This window comes from Trachurus trachurus (assembly GCF_905171665.1).
Source record: "Trachurus trachurus genome assembly, chromosome: 21".
Classification (NCBI taxonomy): Eukaryota; Metazoa; Chordata; class Actinopteri; order Carangiformes; family Carangidae; genus Trachurus; species Trachurus trachurus.
Genome location: NC_139899.1, coordinates 11994883 through 12007328, shown reverse-complemented (window position 1 = coordinate 12007328; position 12446 = coordinate 11994883). Strand labels below are relative to the sequence as shown.

The 12446-nt window shown below is 41.4% G+C and overlaps 1 protein-coding gene across 3 annotated transcripts in view; it reads left to right on the top strand.

The window, feature by feature from the left end:
* The window catches only part of epha3 (eph receptor A3), a 98432-nt gene that overhangs the window by 70906 nt on the left and 15080 nt on the right, over positions 1–12446 (top strand). For all 3 annotated transcript variants that reach the window (XM_083997238.1, XM_083997237.1, XM_083997236.1), the window contains exons 10-13: positions 823–948; positions 4436–4621; positions 8733–8794; positions 10883–11092. In XM_083997238.1, the coding sequence (XP_083853364.1) occupies positions 823–948; positions 4436–4621; positions 8733–8794; positions 10883–11092 (584 nt within the window). The remainder of the gene's footprint in view (positions 1–822; positions 949–4435; positions 4622–8732; positions 8795–10882; positions 11093–12446) is intronic.

The window sequence follows — 12446 nt, the reverse complement described above, 5'->3', positions numbered from 1 at the left end:
TTCCAACTTCTGTTTAATTTATATATGATATGTTATTTACAGTATTAGGAGTACTCCTGTCTTTAATCTTGACCCAGGCATTGGCCCCAGAGCTGAACTGAACAGCATCTGTCTGCTCCTTCATGAGTAGTTAAGGTGGTTCAGATGCAGTGTGTAAAAAGACCGCACTGTGAGCAATAAAATACAACTTTATTACTAAAAAATACAGGTTCACACAATCACATTCTTCATGTCTGTCCTAAAACAATACTCACAAGCACATGTGCCCGATACACAGTGGTCATGAAACAACAAAATCCAGAATCTTCTTTCTTTTTGTGTGCACACAATTCAAGTGGGTTGAGCTGCTGAGTTTCTTATGTCTGTATGGTAAATCTGCTGCATGTTAATAACTGTGTGTTTATCTTGCTAGGAGTTTTTCTAAGTGAGATTTATTTGAACATATAAAAGCAGTTTTCCTTGGAGACACGCCATATTGGTTAACTTAGCAGCATCTGAGAGCCACTGTTATTCTAACATACAATTTACTGTTTAACTGCCCCCTGTTGAAAGCTCATCCTGACCTGTTCACCAGAACTCATTTACTGACACACAGAGGACTATGGCATCTTTAAAGTTTTATTTAGTATACACAGCAGACACCAGTATTTTCAGAACCCCTGATTTATATTATATAGCTGAACACTGCTAAGGAGTAAAGTCCTCAGAAAGTTTAAAGTCATTAACACAAGTAGAGGATATATGGATGTGAACACACACACACACAAAGAGGGACAGAGTTTTTAAATAGTCATTAATTGAAGTTGTTCTCTGCTGCTGCAGTGCGTCTGCCGGGTATCAGGACCTACGTGGACCCCCACACATACGAGGACCCAAGCCAGGCTGTGCATGAGTTTGCCAAAGAGCTGGATGCCTCCTGTATCGCCATCGATAAAGTGGTGGGAGCAGGTGAGAAATCGTGGTCATCATTCTTTGAGATCATTCCACGCAGGCAAAATGCAAAATCCATTTAATTTAATTCATAATGTAGACGTTTTTGAAAATGTGCTTCTTCCACTCACTTTCCATGTGTTGAACTTAACTCTTGATATGAATTCTCTCTGAATTGTGTGAAGTTTCACCAGTTAGCTGTGACCTTATTGAATGAAATAGGGACATAAATTAAGATACCTTGGCTCAGTACAAGAGCGAGTCACCAGTTTGGTGGAGTTGTCAATGCAAAAGAAAGTCGCCAGTGCAGAAAAAAGGGACTGAGCGGTCGGTCCAGATAAAAAGAAAAAAAGAGTATGGAAATAGAAAATAGATTTAGGGAAATAAATGATTTCTTCCTCTCCCAGGCCTCCTCTTTCCCACTTTCACCTCAGAGTCCTTCCTTTGCTTTCTTACTCTTTCATGCTCTATTAAAGTGACAAAGACACACCAAGTGCATAAGCACTCCCAGAAAAAATGACGCGCGTGTACCATTCCTATATATCCTCATTTTCATAGCAGCAGGCTAGTTTAACTGTGCCATATACCACACAGCTGGGAAAGAGAAAGCATTTAATGCCACAGCTGGACGTCCCTTCTTTCCAGTCCCACACTATAATGGAGGGAAAGACGGGGAAATGATAAGTTTGTTTCTCCCTTTCCTTTTTTCTTGCCTTACCATTTTTTGCCTGATGCTCTAGTCCTAAATTCTAATGATGGCAACAGTAAAACAAACTATCCTCCTCTCCTCTCCTTTCCTCTCTTCTCATCTCCTCCCCTCCCCTCTCTTCTTCTCTCTCTCTTCCACTGTACTCCTTGATAAGTTGAGCAGGAGTGCAGACGGGAAGGTAAAGCATTGTGATTCATGTGGAGTGCAGGCAGAATAGATGGAGACTAAACCACACAGCGCATAACAGCAGGCTGGTCTCCAGAGTCCCAGCAGATCTCCACACTGTAAAGCTGTCAGGACGGCCTGAGAGTTTAATACCTGACTCCACACTGGACTCCTCTACACTCCACAATGCATATTTCATAGTATATATCAGAGACAAAGCATATTTATCTCTATGGAGGTGGAGTGGGTAGCAATTGATTTTTTTTTAAATAGAAATCAAATATGGGCAAGTCAGTATCGTCCACTTCTCATATGAAGTATTGGTGTTCAATTTTTATTCGCTGTAGAATCTGTCAATACTTACACAATGCTGGTTTTCTGTGGGAAATCCTTCTCCTGATTTCACACGGCATTAATCTGCCAGACAAGTTACACGGAAATGTTCATAGATTACGCTGAATGGTTACATAATGCTACATAATGCTATTGCTGTAGGCTGCTGTTTGTTTTCAAATATGGGACATTTTTCTGTCTAACTTTAAAGCTTGTTAGAAATAAGAAGAAAAAGAAAAAGGATGTGTTAATATACTGTACAGTGTCCCTGTATAAATAAAAATGGAATTAATTCAAATGTCATATACAGTATTTAATACCCTTAGTTGAAAAGTATCTGTATCATCTTTATAAAACCAACAGCAGCTGAACCCTCACTCACACACACACACACACACACACACAGTTGCAGAAGTTATTCAGCAATGCATTGTGTAATGAGTCTACTTTATATATGATGCAAAGCTACTGTGTTATCACCTCATGCCTGTCTTGGTAACAAGCAATTGGCTTGTTTTCACTGGCATTAAGTGTTAGATGATTGGAGCGACTTGAGGCAACTGTTTTGAATTGTCCAGTGCTGACATTCATTATAGAAATTACACCTTTTCACTTCAGCAAAGACAAACTAATGATAATTGTATTAGCATTCAACAGCTACAGCTCCCTTGAGGCTATGGCACTAATTGCTAACACTCCAGGGAGAGAGATTAGCCAGGAACAGGAGTGGGTCTTGAACGCTTTAATTCTATTTTAGCACAAGAAAATTTGACTTGAACAATATGATGTAAACATACTGTCCATCAGCACTGAATGCAGGGTACCACCCCTCTGTGTGATTTTTATGAACAATATACAACATGCTTCTTATTTCCCCTGCCTCAATCCCCATCTGTCTTCATTAAACATGTTAACAACACTTTGATCCTCTTGCCAATCGGTGATTGTGTGTTAAAAGACAGATCACATGCTCCACTCTGCTTACATGGGTCAGACGTTGACATCAAAGTTGAATACCTACCCTGCTCGCAACAGGAAAGGAGTGAGCGTCCCTAATCAAGCCTTATTAGACCGTGATCTTCTTTCCCGGAGTGACCACATAAAAAAAAAAAGTTGCGTTGGTCTGGCATGTCTGTCCACTGCTGAGGGCCAGAAGCACGGAGCAGAGCAGGAAAGGACAGGCATGCTCTTGGTATTTGAATTTGGTTGTAATTATTCTGGCTAAGTTCTTCCAGACCCTGTTGCTTAAAGTCCAAGGTCTGACCCATGCTCTCTGATCCAGAGCTGCTATGGGAAATGATTGTACAAGACAGAGAGAGATCTGCACATGTCTTAGCACTGACATCACCACGCATGAGCGCACTCAATATGCATATACATTATGGAATAACACACACACACACACACACAAACATATAGGCACAGCTCCACACTCTCCACTCATCTTGTACAGTCCAAGCCAAATCCCTGTCACCAGCTGTAACATGGCCGGCTGCCTTTGAAGTGGCCAGCCTGCCTACACGGCTTACTGTACCTTGTGAACACATACACACACGCATGAGGGCTGACATAAACACACACATCCCCTCACTGGCAAGGAATGCTAATTGATCTCTCCCAGAGTTGGGGATGTTGAGTCATGCAGAGTTTTAATTTGACATAGAAAGAGTTGAAAGGTCGTTGTGCTCTCTGTTCAGCTTGGGTTTGTTATCTGGACTGTGGAGTTTGGTTGATCAGTCTCAGAATTTATTATGACTGCTGTCATTGCTATTTTATAAAGTTAGCGTTTGAATTATTTCTTGACCACTTTTAATCAGTAAAAGTATTTATTCATTTTGGAAATAAATTACTCCATGATTAAGATCCTTTTTGATCTTCAGTTTTGGCACCAAACGTTCCTTATTTCCTTTTTCTTTGTTTCCCAATTATCAGCAACAGAGGCGATGAGTGTAGAGTTAGCACGACCCATGAGAAGAAGACCCAGATTGGAGAGGTTTCCGTACAGTTTATTGCTTTTGCGTTTCCATAATTTATTAATTACTGATGAAAAAGTTCTATGAAGAAATCAATTATAAATCTTAATGTATTCCTTAAAGCACAATGCAGCTTAATTTCTCATACGCATGGAGGAACATTTGGACCATTTCTTTCCCCAAGGCTTTTATGGTGATACAGTAGCTATAAGTCATTATTCAGAGAACTGACATCTAGCCTATACTTGTGTACAGTATTATCAAAATTAAAAAAAAAAAAATGTTTTGTTACATCTTCCATGATTGTATATTTTTCTTTCTTTAGGTGAGTTTGGCGAGGTATGCAGCGGTCGCCTGAAGCTGCCCAGCAAGAAGGAGATCTGCGTGGCCATCAAGACTCTCAAAGGAGGATACACAGATAAACAGAGGCGGGACTTCCTCGCTGAGGCGTCAATCATGGGACAATTTGACCACCCTAATATCATCAGGCTGGAGGGGGTGGTGACACGCAGTAAGTGCATTCATACACTCATGACTGTAAGGCAAGCTGGATAGATTTACCACGGCAACTCAGTCTTGCTTAAAGTTCATCAAATTATTTAAATTATTTATTTTGGGTTAAAATACATTTCAGTAAAGTCCTTCAAATGTAATAGAATGAGATGTTATCAGGAACATAAACACCTCACTGCTTCTGTGGAAATAGTGCACTACTAAAATAAAAATGCTGAATGTGTATTGGAACAAAAACTGATATTTTACAGAAGAAATGTGGACACATTCATTGATTTAATTAAGACAGTCATTAATACTGTGGGCCCACCAAAAAATGTGTTTTTGGTGATATAACAAGGTGCAATGAATGATGGGTAATCGTGCTGTAATCTGATGACCCTTAATCAATTCTTCCCCACAGTTTCAAATTTTACTTAAAATAGCTGCGTGACATGATCCGTCCACTTCACAGGGAACAACTCCAGGCGATCAGAACGCAGCCATATTTTGCATTCACATTGCATCGCAGATCCAACATCTCCAGAGAGTATTTTTTACTGATTCCGGATTTGTTATTGTCTTTGACAAATGGCTCTAAAGTGCCTGACACTTCTGTGAAAGAACGCAGGAGTTTTATTGAGTTGCCGTGGTGTAAATCTCTGCAGATCAATGTGCTCTGATCAAAGCCTGTGTCCAAAGCGGGCATAAATCCATAAATCCATATCTCTGACTCGCTCCCCTCTGGGCCTCTTTATAAGACTATCATTAGCACACAGAAGGCCTCTTTAAAAAGGAATGACTGCAGAAAAACGGGAAATAATGAGTCTGAACTTTGTCGCTGAGAAACGGGCCTGGCCTCTATCTCTCCCTGCGGCACCGGGCTTGTTAAGTAGTTCTGCCAGTATGGTTATTCTAAAGAGTAGAATAAAATACCTGGAGAAATTTGCCTCATTTTATTGTCCTCGATTTTCAGTTCTACATATTTTTTCCTCATTTGTTTTGGTTTTTTTTCATCTCCCCCTCTGTAGTGTAATCTCAGAACTTTAATTGCTTCCTGCCTCTTAAATTTGCATTCACTGACTTATTGGCGTGACTTCTTTTAATCACAATCACCAAGATTTCAAAGTGTGCTGTCCAAATGGCCACAGATGGATGATCCAATCATGTTGTTTTAATCAATTAATTAGAGGTCTTTTTTCACTGTTTCACTTGTGGAAATTGTACGTTCTATATCCGCCCTCTTTGGTGCAAAAACAAACAACATAAATACTTGTTAGTGGTCTTAAAGCAGAAGTGGTCCGGTCGTTTTCGCTAATGCTGCGTTCCAGGCAGGCTTTTGAAATCGTAAATTACAGCTTCAAGTCACAACTTACGACTTTGTAGCGTTCCAGGCAACCCACTCGTGTTTTTCCGACCTGTTTTACCGGTGAAAGTCACTATAACGGCCACTCGTAACTTCCGACCGGTGAACTCGTACCAGATCGAACTGGTACGACTTCACGGTCGGAAAAATACGAGTTTCCTTGAACGCACCATAACAGTCCTCGTCCCTACGTCGCCACATTCACGGCGTCCCTTGGCTGCACACACAGCCCTGCATGCCGTTCTCTCTCCTCATTGGATAAAAACTGTAGGATACGATAAATGTTTTCTCATCGGCTCAGAGCAGAGCAGAGTGACTGACAGACCCGTGTTTCAGACCAAACACTCTATGTAAGTGATTGCTGTCGAAAGATATAACTATTTAAGACTTATATTAACACAAATATATCACTTACTTCTGCTTTAAGTTGAGTCTTCTTTAAATTTTTGGGGGGGAATTAGCAAATAAACAACTTTTATAGAGAATAAACCAAAACTTGTGAAGGACACCAGAGGTAAAATCCCTCTTTAAAAGATTTTACAAAGAACGTTCATACACTGTTCAGTCTGAGCCTTGCTCCGAGGTCTTTGTTATTCAGCCTTGAACACAATCTTGAAAGTGAACGAGAGCTGTTTGTATGTGTGTGTAATCTTTCATCCACAAGACTGTTTGTGTAATACATCTTACACCACTCTTCCTATTAATGTCCAGCCAGTGAGATATGCTGCAGTAACACAGGATTGCTGCTTTTAGACTAATAGGTGGAGCCTCAGTAAACTCAGTTCTGTGTGTGTGGGTGTGCATGTGTGTGTATGTGTATGACATTTGGAGGGATACCCTGAACACATGTGCGTGAGGTACAGCAGTAAGAGTTCAGGACATAGTTTAGGGAGCACCATTTGATATTCTCTTTTCCTCCCTCTCACACACACACAAACACACACACACACACACACACACACGTACAATGCTGTAGGGTGATTTATTAAGCTGCTCCTGTTAATTCTTAATAATCCTGAGACTTTCACACCCCATTTACCTTGCTGCTGCTTTTGGCTGATCCACAGGCTGCATATTTGTGAGCATACACACACACGCACACACACACACAGGCATGTACTCTTTTTTTTCCTGCACTGCACTCGTACACACAGATCCACATTTACACACACTCACGTTCACGGAATAAAGGGGCTGTGGGGCCTTTATCTATGCTGCCAATGTTGGGAATAGAGAGACAGAGGGAAGGGAAGTGGACAGAGGACAGCGGGGAGGACCGTGTGTGTGTGTGAGTTCCCGTCTGTGACTATAAAAACCGCCCGCTGGTAAACGGAGCGATTCATCACAGCCAACTGGATCGGTGACTGTGTTTAAAGGCTGGGGGAATTTTTACTGTAATTGTGAGAGAGTGGAGGCGCTCCGTGCCTTTGGAGGAGTGATATCTCCTTGTTGACAGTGGTTAAAAACCGGAAAACATAACAGTATTAATTTACTTTTGGTGAAAACTGTAAAGTCAAGCCAAGAACAAAATTGTCTAATCTGTGAGCTGTTTGCTTGTTGATGTTGACAAACTGGAAGTAATAGTAATGTTTTTTAATTCCAACAATACTGACTTCATTTACGAAAAACAAACAAACTCTCCTGAGTAATTTTCTGAACCTGTTTGCAGAGACAAATTAACTTTTTTCTTATGATTGACTTATGAGGACATTTCGAAATTGTAATTCACACCAGATCTGGTTTCATCAAAGATAATGAGTCAGCCAGCTTCGATCGTTGTTAATGGAAAGTTTATGTTTTTTCCAATGAGAGTAATAGACTTGTTTCTTTTAACAACCGATTCCATCACCCTCTCCACTCAGCTGGTGTCATTCCCCTCCTGTCTCGCCAGATGTGGGGAGGGTTTGCGATGCATGCAAGCTGAATACAAGGAAATGGGGTGGGCGGGGTGATGGGGGGAAAGACACGTATGGATGACAGAGTAAAGGTAGGTCAAGAATGAAAGTAGAAAAGGGGAGGTACAAAGGGGATGGGAGGACACATTAATCTGAATAAAACGGAGAAGAAGCATACGGCTGGTGGTAAGTCAAGAGTGAGGCCCATCTGGGACACAAACAAGTCCTGACACAGACGCTGTTCATTTAACAATGGCTGATTTACAGGTTTCTTAAAGAGACTTTTTTTCCTTTTTTCCCCCAGTAATAAACCTTGTGTTGGCCGTAGTCTGATCAGGTACAGATGATAGCAGGCAGCGTGGATTTACAGCCAGATCTTCCACAGAAATAAAGATGTCACACGTTGACAGCTGACCTGCTGGGGCCTTAAACTATGACTAAGATCATTTCATTCTGCTGTGCACATGGGTGTGTGTGTGTGTGTGTGTGTGTGTGTGTGTGTGTGTGTGTGTGTGTGTGTGTGTGTGTGTGTGTGTGTGTGTGTGTGTGTGTGTGTGTGTGTGTGTGTGTGTGTGTGTGTGTGTGTGTGTGTGTGTGTGTGTGACAGACAGGAGAGAGAATAAGTTCAGCCTGGTCCCCATCAGGGCCCATGAACATCTAGATCTGCTTTAAGTCAGTTTCCAGCCCTCCCTGTTTACTCCCTCTGACTTCCAAAGAATAAATCATAGATCAGCGTGATATGTGAGCATGAGAGACTTTTTCTTTGTTCTGTGTTCCTGTTGCGCCGCAAACAGAAGCATTGCACTCATTACTGAGTAAAACATCTAACATGATGTGACCACAAACTGAAATCTTGTGTTCTGTCACAGGTAAACCCGTCATGATTGTCACGGAATACATGGAGAACGGATCCCTGGACAGTTTCCTAAGAGTATGTAACAACAAACACACACACACACACTTTGTACATTGCACTGAATGGATCATACAAGTACACACCCTGAGGCAGCTAGGGGAGCACATACATGGCCAGACAAACCAGAGCAAACACCACAGTGTGGTAAAAAGAAAAAAAAAAAAGGAAGAAAGTCTGCACCTGCACAACACTCAGTTCAGAGTTCAGTTCAAACATCACGCATCAGGTCACTCTTTCTGGAGAGCAGCTCAGTAAATCTTTGCTTTTACATTTTAAGAATGCCATCTGTCTATACAGGTTTCATCTATCAAATGTACAACCATGACATTTGGTTCAAATGGCTGTTAAATGCTGAAAAGTCCAACTATTCACCATGAAGTGCAGTAGTCTATGAAAACATGGAGTAGCGGAGTTGGAGAAATAGCTGTACAGATAAATCTGAACTCAATAAATTTAAATGCTTCCTCTGGGTTCTGTCAAGTAGTAGATGTGGCCAAAAATAATAATAATAGTAAAAAATACCTAGAATCCGAGAGAAACTGATTCTGACTGTCTCTGCTGTGCTGTCCATATAGGGCTCATCAGATTATACAGTTTTATGAACTGTATCCTCACTCCTCATTCTGAAGTGAATTTGCTTCTTGTCATGCCAATTTGTCTCTTAAAGAGGGAGAGACCTGCCTCACTGAAATTAGCCAAAGCAGCACAACAGCCAAGCCGCAACACTGGCATGAAAGCATGCGTACTGATGCCTGTTTTAGCTCTTTTCCACGTGTCTGCACAGCATCCAGACACATACAGCAGGAGTAGCTCTTGTTTCCTGACATTTTCCCAGAGGCCTGCACTTTATCATTGAGAATGTGTCATCTGCGCAAACACACTCGAGCAAATTCATAGCATATGCATTATAGCTTATGTCCGTGTTCTGAATCTGCAAAGCTTTGAAGTGACTAAGCCAGGTGGTCTGGCCACTAATTGCTCAGAGTGAAATGGGAGGTGAGGGAGGACGCGGTTGGTTTTCACAGGGAAAACACACTCATCATGCCATCATCTTGTAAATGCGTGGTATGTGAGCAGCAAAGGAGGTAAATGCAGGGAGCAGCAGACCAACTGTACTGGCAAAAGTATGGAAGATGTAGACAGCAACAAGTATTCAATCACCTTGAGCTTTTCATCCCTTCTCTCTTTATATGTCTTTCACATCCAGGCAGCAGCAGAGCATCATCGAACATAGAGACCCATACTCATAATAAACACTCGCCAGTGTAAATTCTCCTGCTTGCCAATGCAAACAGAAAAAAAAACAGTTTCATGGCCACTCTGTGTTTGAATGTTGCATCATCCTAACCCCTTTGCAAACAATTTTTAGAGCTATCAAAATAGACCGGATAAAGGAAATGAGGCTGTCAGTATTTGAATCATAAACAGATTTCTCAACAATTTGATATGCTGTTGTAGAAAGACAAAACATCAGTTGGATATCCACTTGCATTGCATTGCAAGTTTTTACCTGATGTGGCCTTCTGGAAATGTCCATGTCCGTAGGTTTTACAAAGCCCTCTGGCTTTTTCTTTATATCCTTTGAATTGAACAGTTATGTGTATGTATTGTGTGTTATGTGTTCATTTAAGCATTTTCTCTATTCTTTCTTCCCGTAAGAACAGTACTGAAAAAATCCAAGGGGAATCCAAACAAAATGTCACAGAAATCTGTCCAGTTAATGCAAGATAAATAGTTCTCATTGATTGTGACGCTAACCACTATACAATAAATATGTATTATATAGCTTCATATAAGTAGTGAAAAGTAACTGTACTATGAAAAAGAAAAAAACACGTATCGTTCTGATCCTAATTTCCATACATTACTGTGTCTTTGGGATTTCACAGTTTAGTTGAAGATGAGGTGCAGAATGTCAAAGGTGGTTTTTAAAGGTTAATGAAAATGCTGTGGATACTAATGTAGAGAGACTTCACTTTATGCAAATAGTGAGAAAGGTCAGACTCCCTCTGTGTTCCATAGAATATACTTTACATTAAAAACCGTGGCATTACCGGTGCAAATCTTCCTTCATTTAATTTCTCCTTCCTCTCTGTCTTGTAGAAACATGACGCCCAGTTTACAGGGATCCAGTTGGTGGGCATGCTGCGTGGCATCGCCTCGGGCATGAAGTACCTGTCAGACATGGGCTACGTTCACAGAGACCTGGCAGCTCGAAACATCCTGGTCAACAGCAACTTGGTGTGTAAAGTGTCCGACTTCGGCCTGTCTCGAGTGCTGGAGGACGACCCGGAGGCTGCCTACACCACCAGGGTTAGCTGTCACACACACACCAAGGACATGAATAACAACATGAACAAATATGTTTTGCAACGTTCTGGGGAGCATTCCTCACACACACACACACTCTACTGAAGATATATAACTAGACTCACTACATCCCCCTGCTATGGCAAGAGTTGTTACAAGAGTTGTGATAAGACCAACATCAAACCAAAAGCTTCGCCTCCCTAGATCACAGAAACGACAAACAGCATAAACAAATTGAGACCAATTCAAGCACTGAGTGCCCTGAAGGGATGCATGACATCAATGAGAAGTTGTGTGTGTTTGTGCGGTCAAGTACTTTGCTGTCCTTCGAGATCCACACAAATACTTACTTCAAATTGCATTTTGAAGCTCCTTGGAGTTTGTTAAAGATCACCACACCCTTACAACGTACTGTATAACACAACAGGCAAAGAAACCTTAAGAACAAAATCGCTTCAGGTTGTCAGCCAGTGATGCTAGATACAGTAATGTAAGGTGACAGCTGACGTACAGTTAAAAGAGAAAAAGAGTTGGTTTTTTCTAGTACTTGATGCTCATGTCACAAAATAAACATGCCACGCCATTTGTATGAAGGTTTTACAGCGTTTGTGTGTGGTCATTTTCATCATCGGACATTTGGTCTAGACTATGCGTGCAGCCCCTTTAAACACAGTATAATTTGCTGGCTGAGAATTGCTTGTCAAATAAACAGTTAGTAGGCCTTTTGCCTTTCTCCCAGAAATACATAATCTAAAATAATAAGACAGAATAATAAGCTCTGGCATGTTACAGTAACTGACACATGCCTGCAGAGTCTCAGCTTTTTTCCTCACTTCTATTTGGATGCGTGTCCACTGTGTGCTTTCACATCTTACACTTTAACCTCTTAGTGTAGCAGGTAGGCACAATATCAATGTAAGGGGGCAGGCAGTGTGTGTGTGTGTGTGTGTGTGTGTGTGTGTGTGTGTGTGTGTGTGTGTGTGTGTGTGTGTGTGTGTGTGTGTGTGTGTGTGTGTGTGTGTGTGTGTGTGTGTGTGTGTGTGTGTGTGTGTGTGTGTGTGTGTGTGTGTGTGTGTGTGTGTGTGTGTGTGTGTGTGTGTGTGTGTGTGTGTGTGTGACTGCACAGCACCGGGCAAGAGCTGAGTGAGTTGGCAAGTGTCTGTGTTAGCTTTGGCTGCCATCAGCCTACTTTCCTCAGCTCTGTTTTCTTCACTTGTCCCGATGCTCTGCTGAAATGACAAATGTAGCCGACACTACTGTGAGAGGAAAAGTTGGATTATGCTTTGATTAATAAGGTTTTCTTGAAGGTTGATATCAATACTTTTTGATGAACCATGAGCTCAACTAATATTTTTGT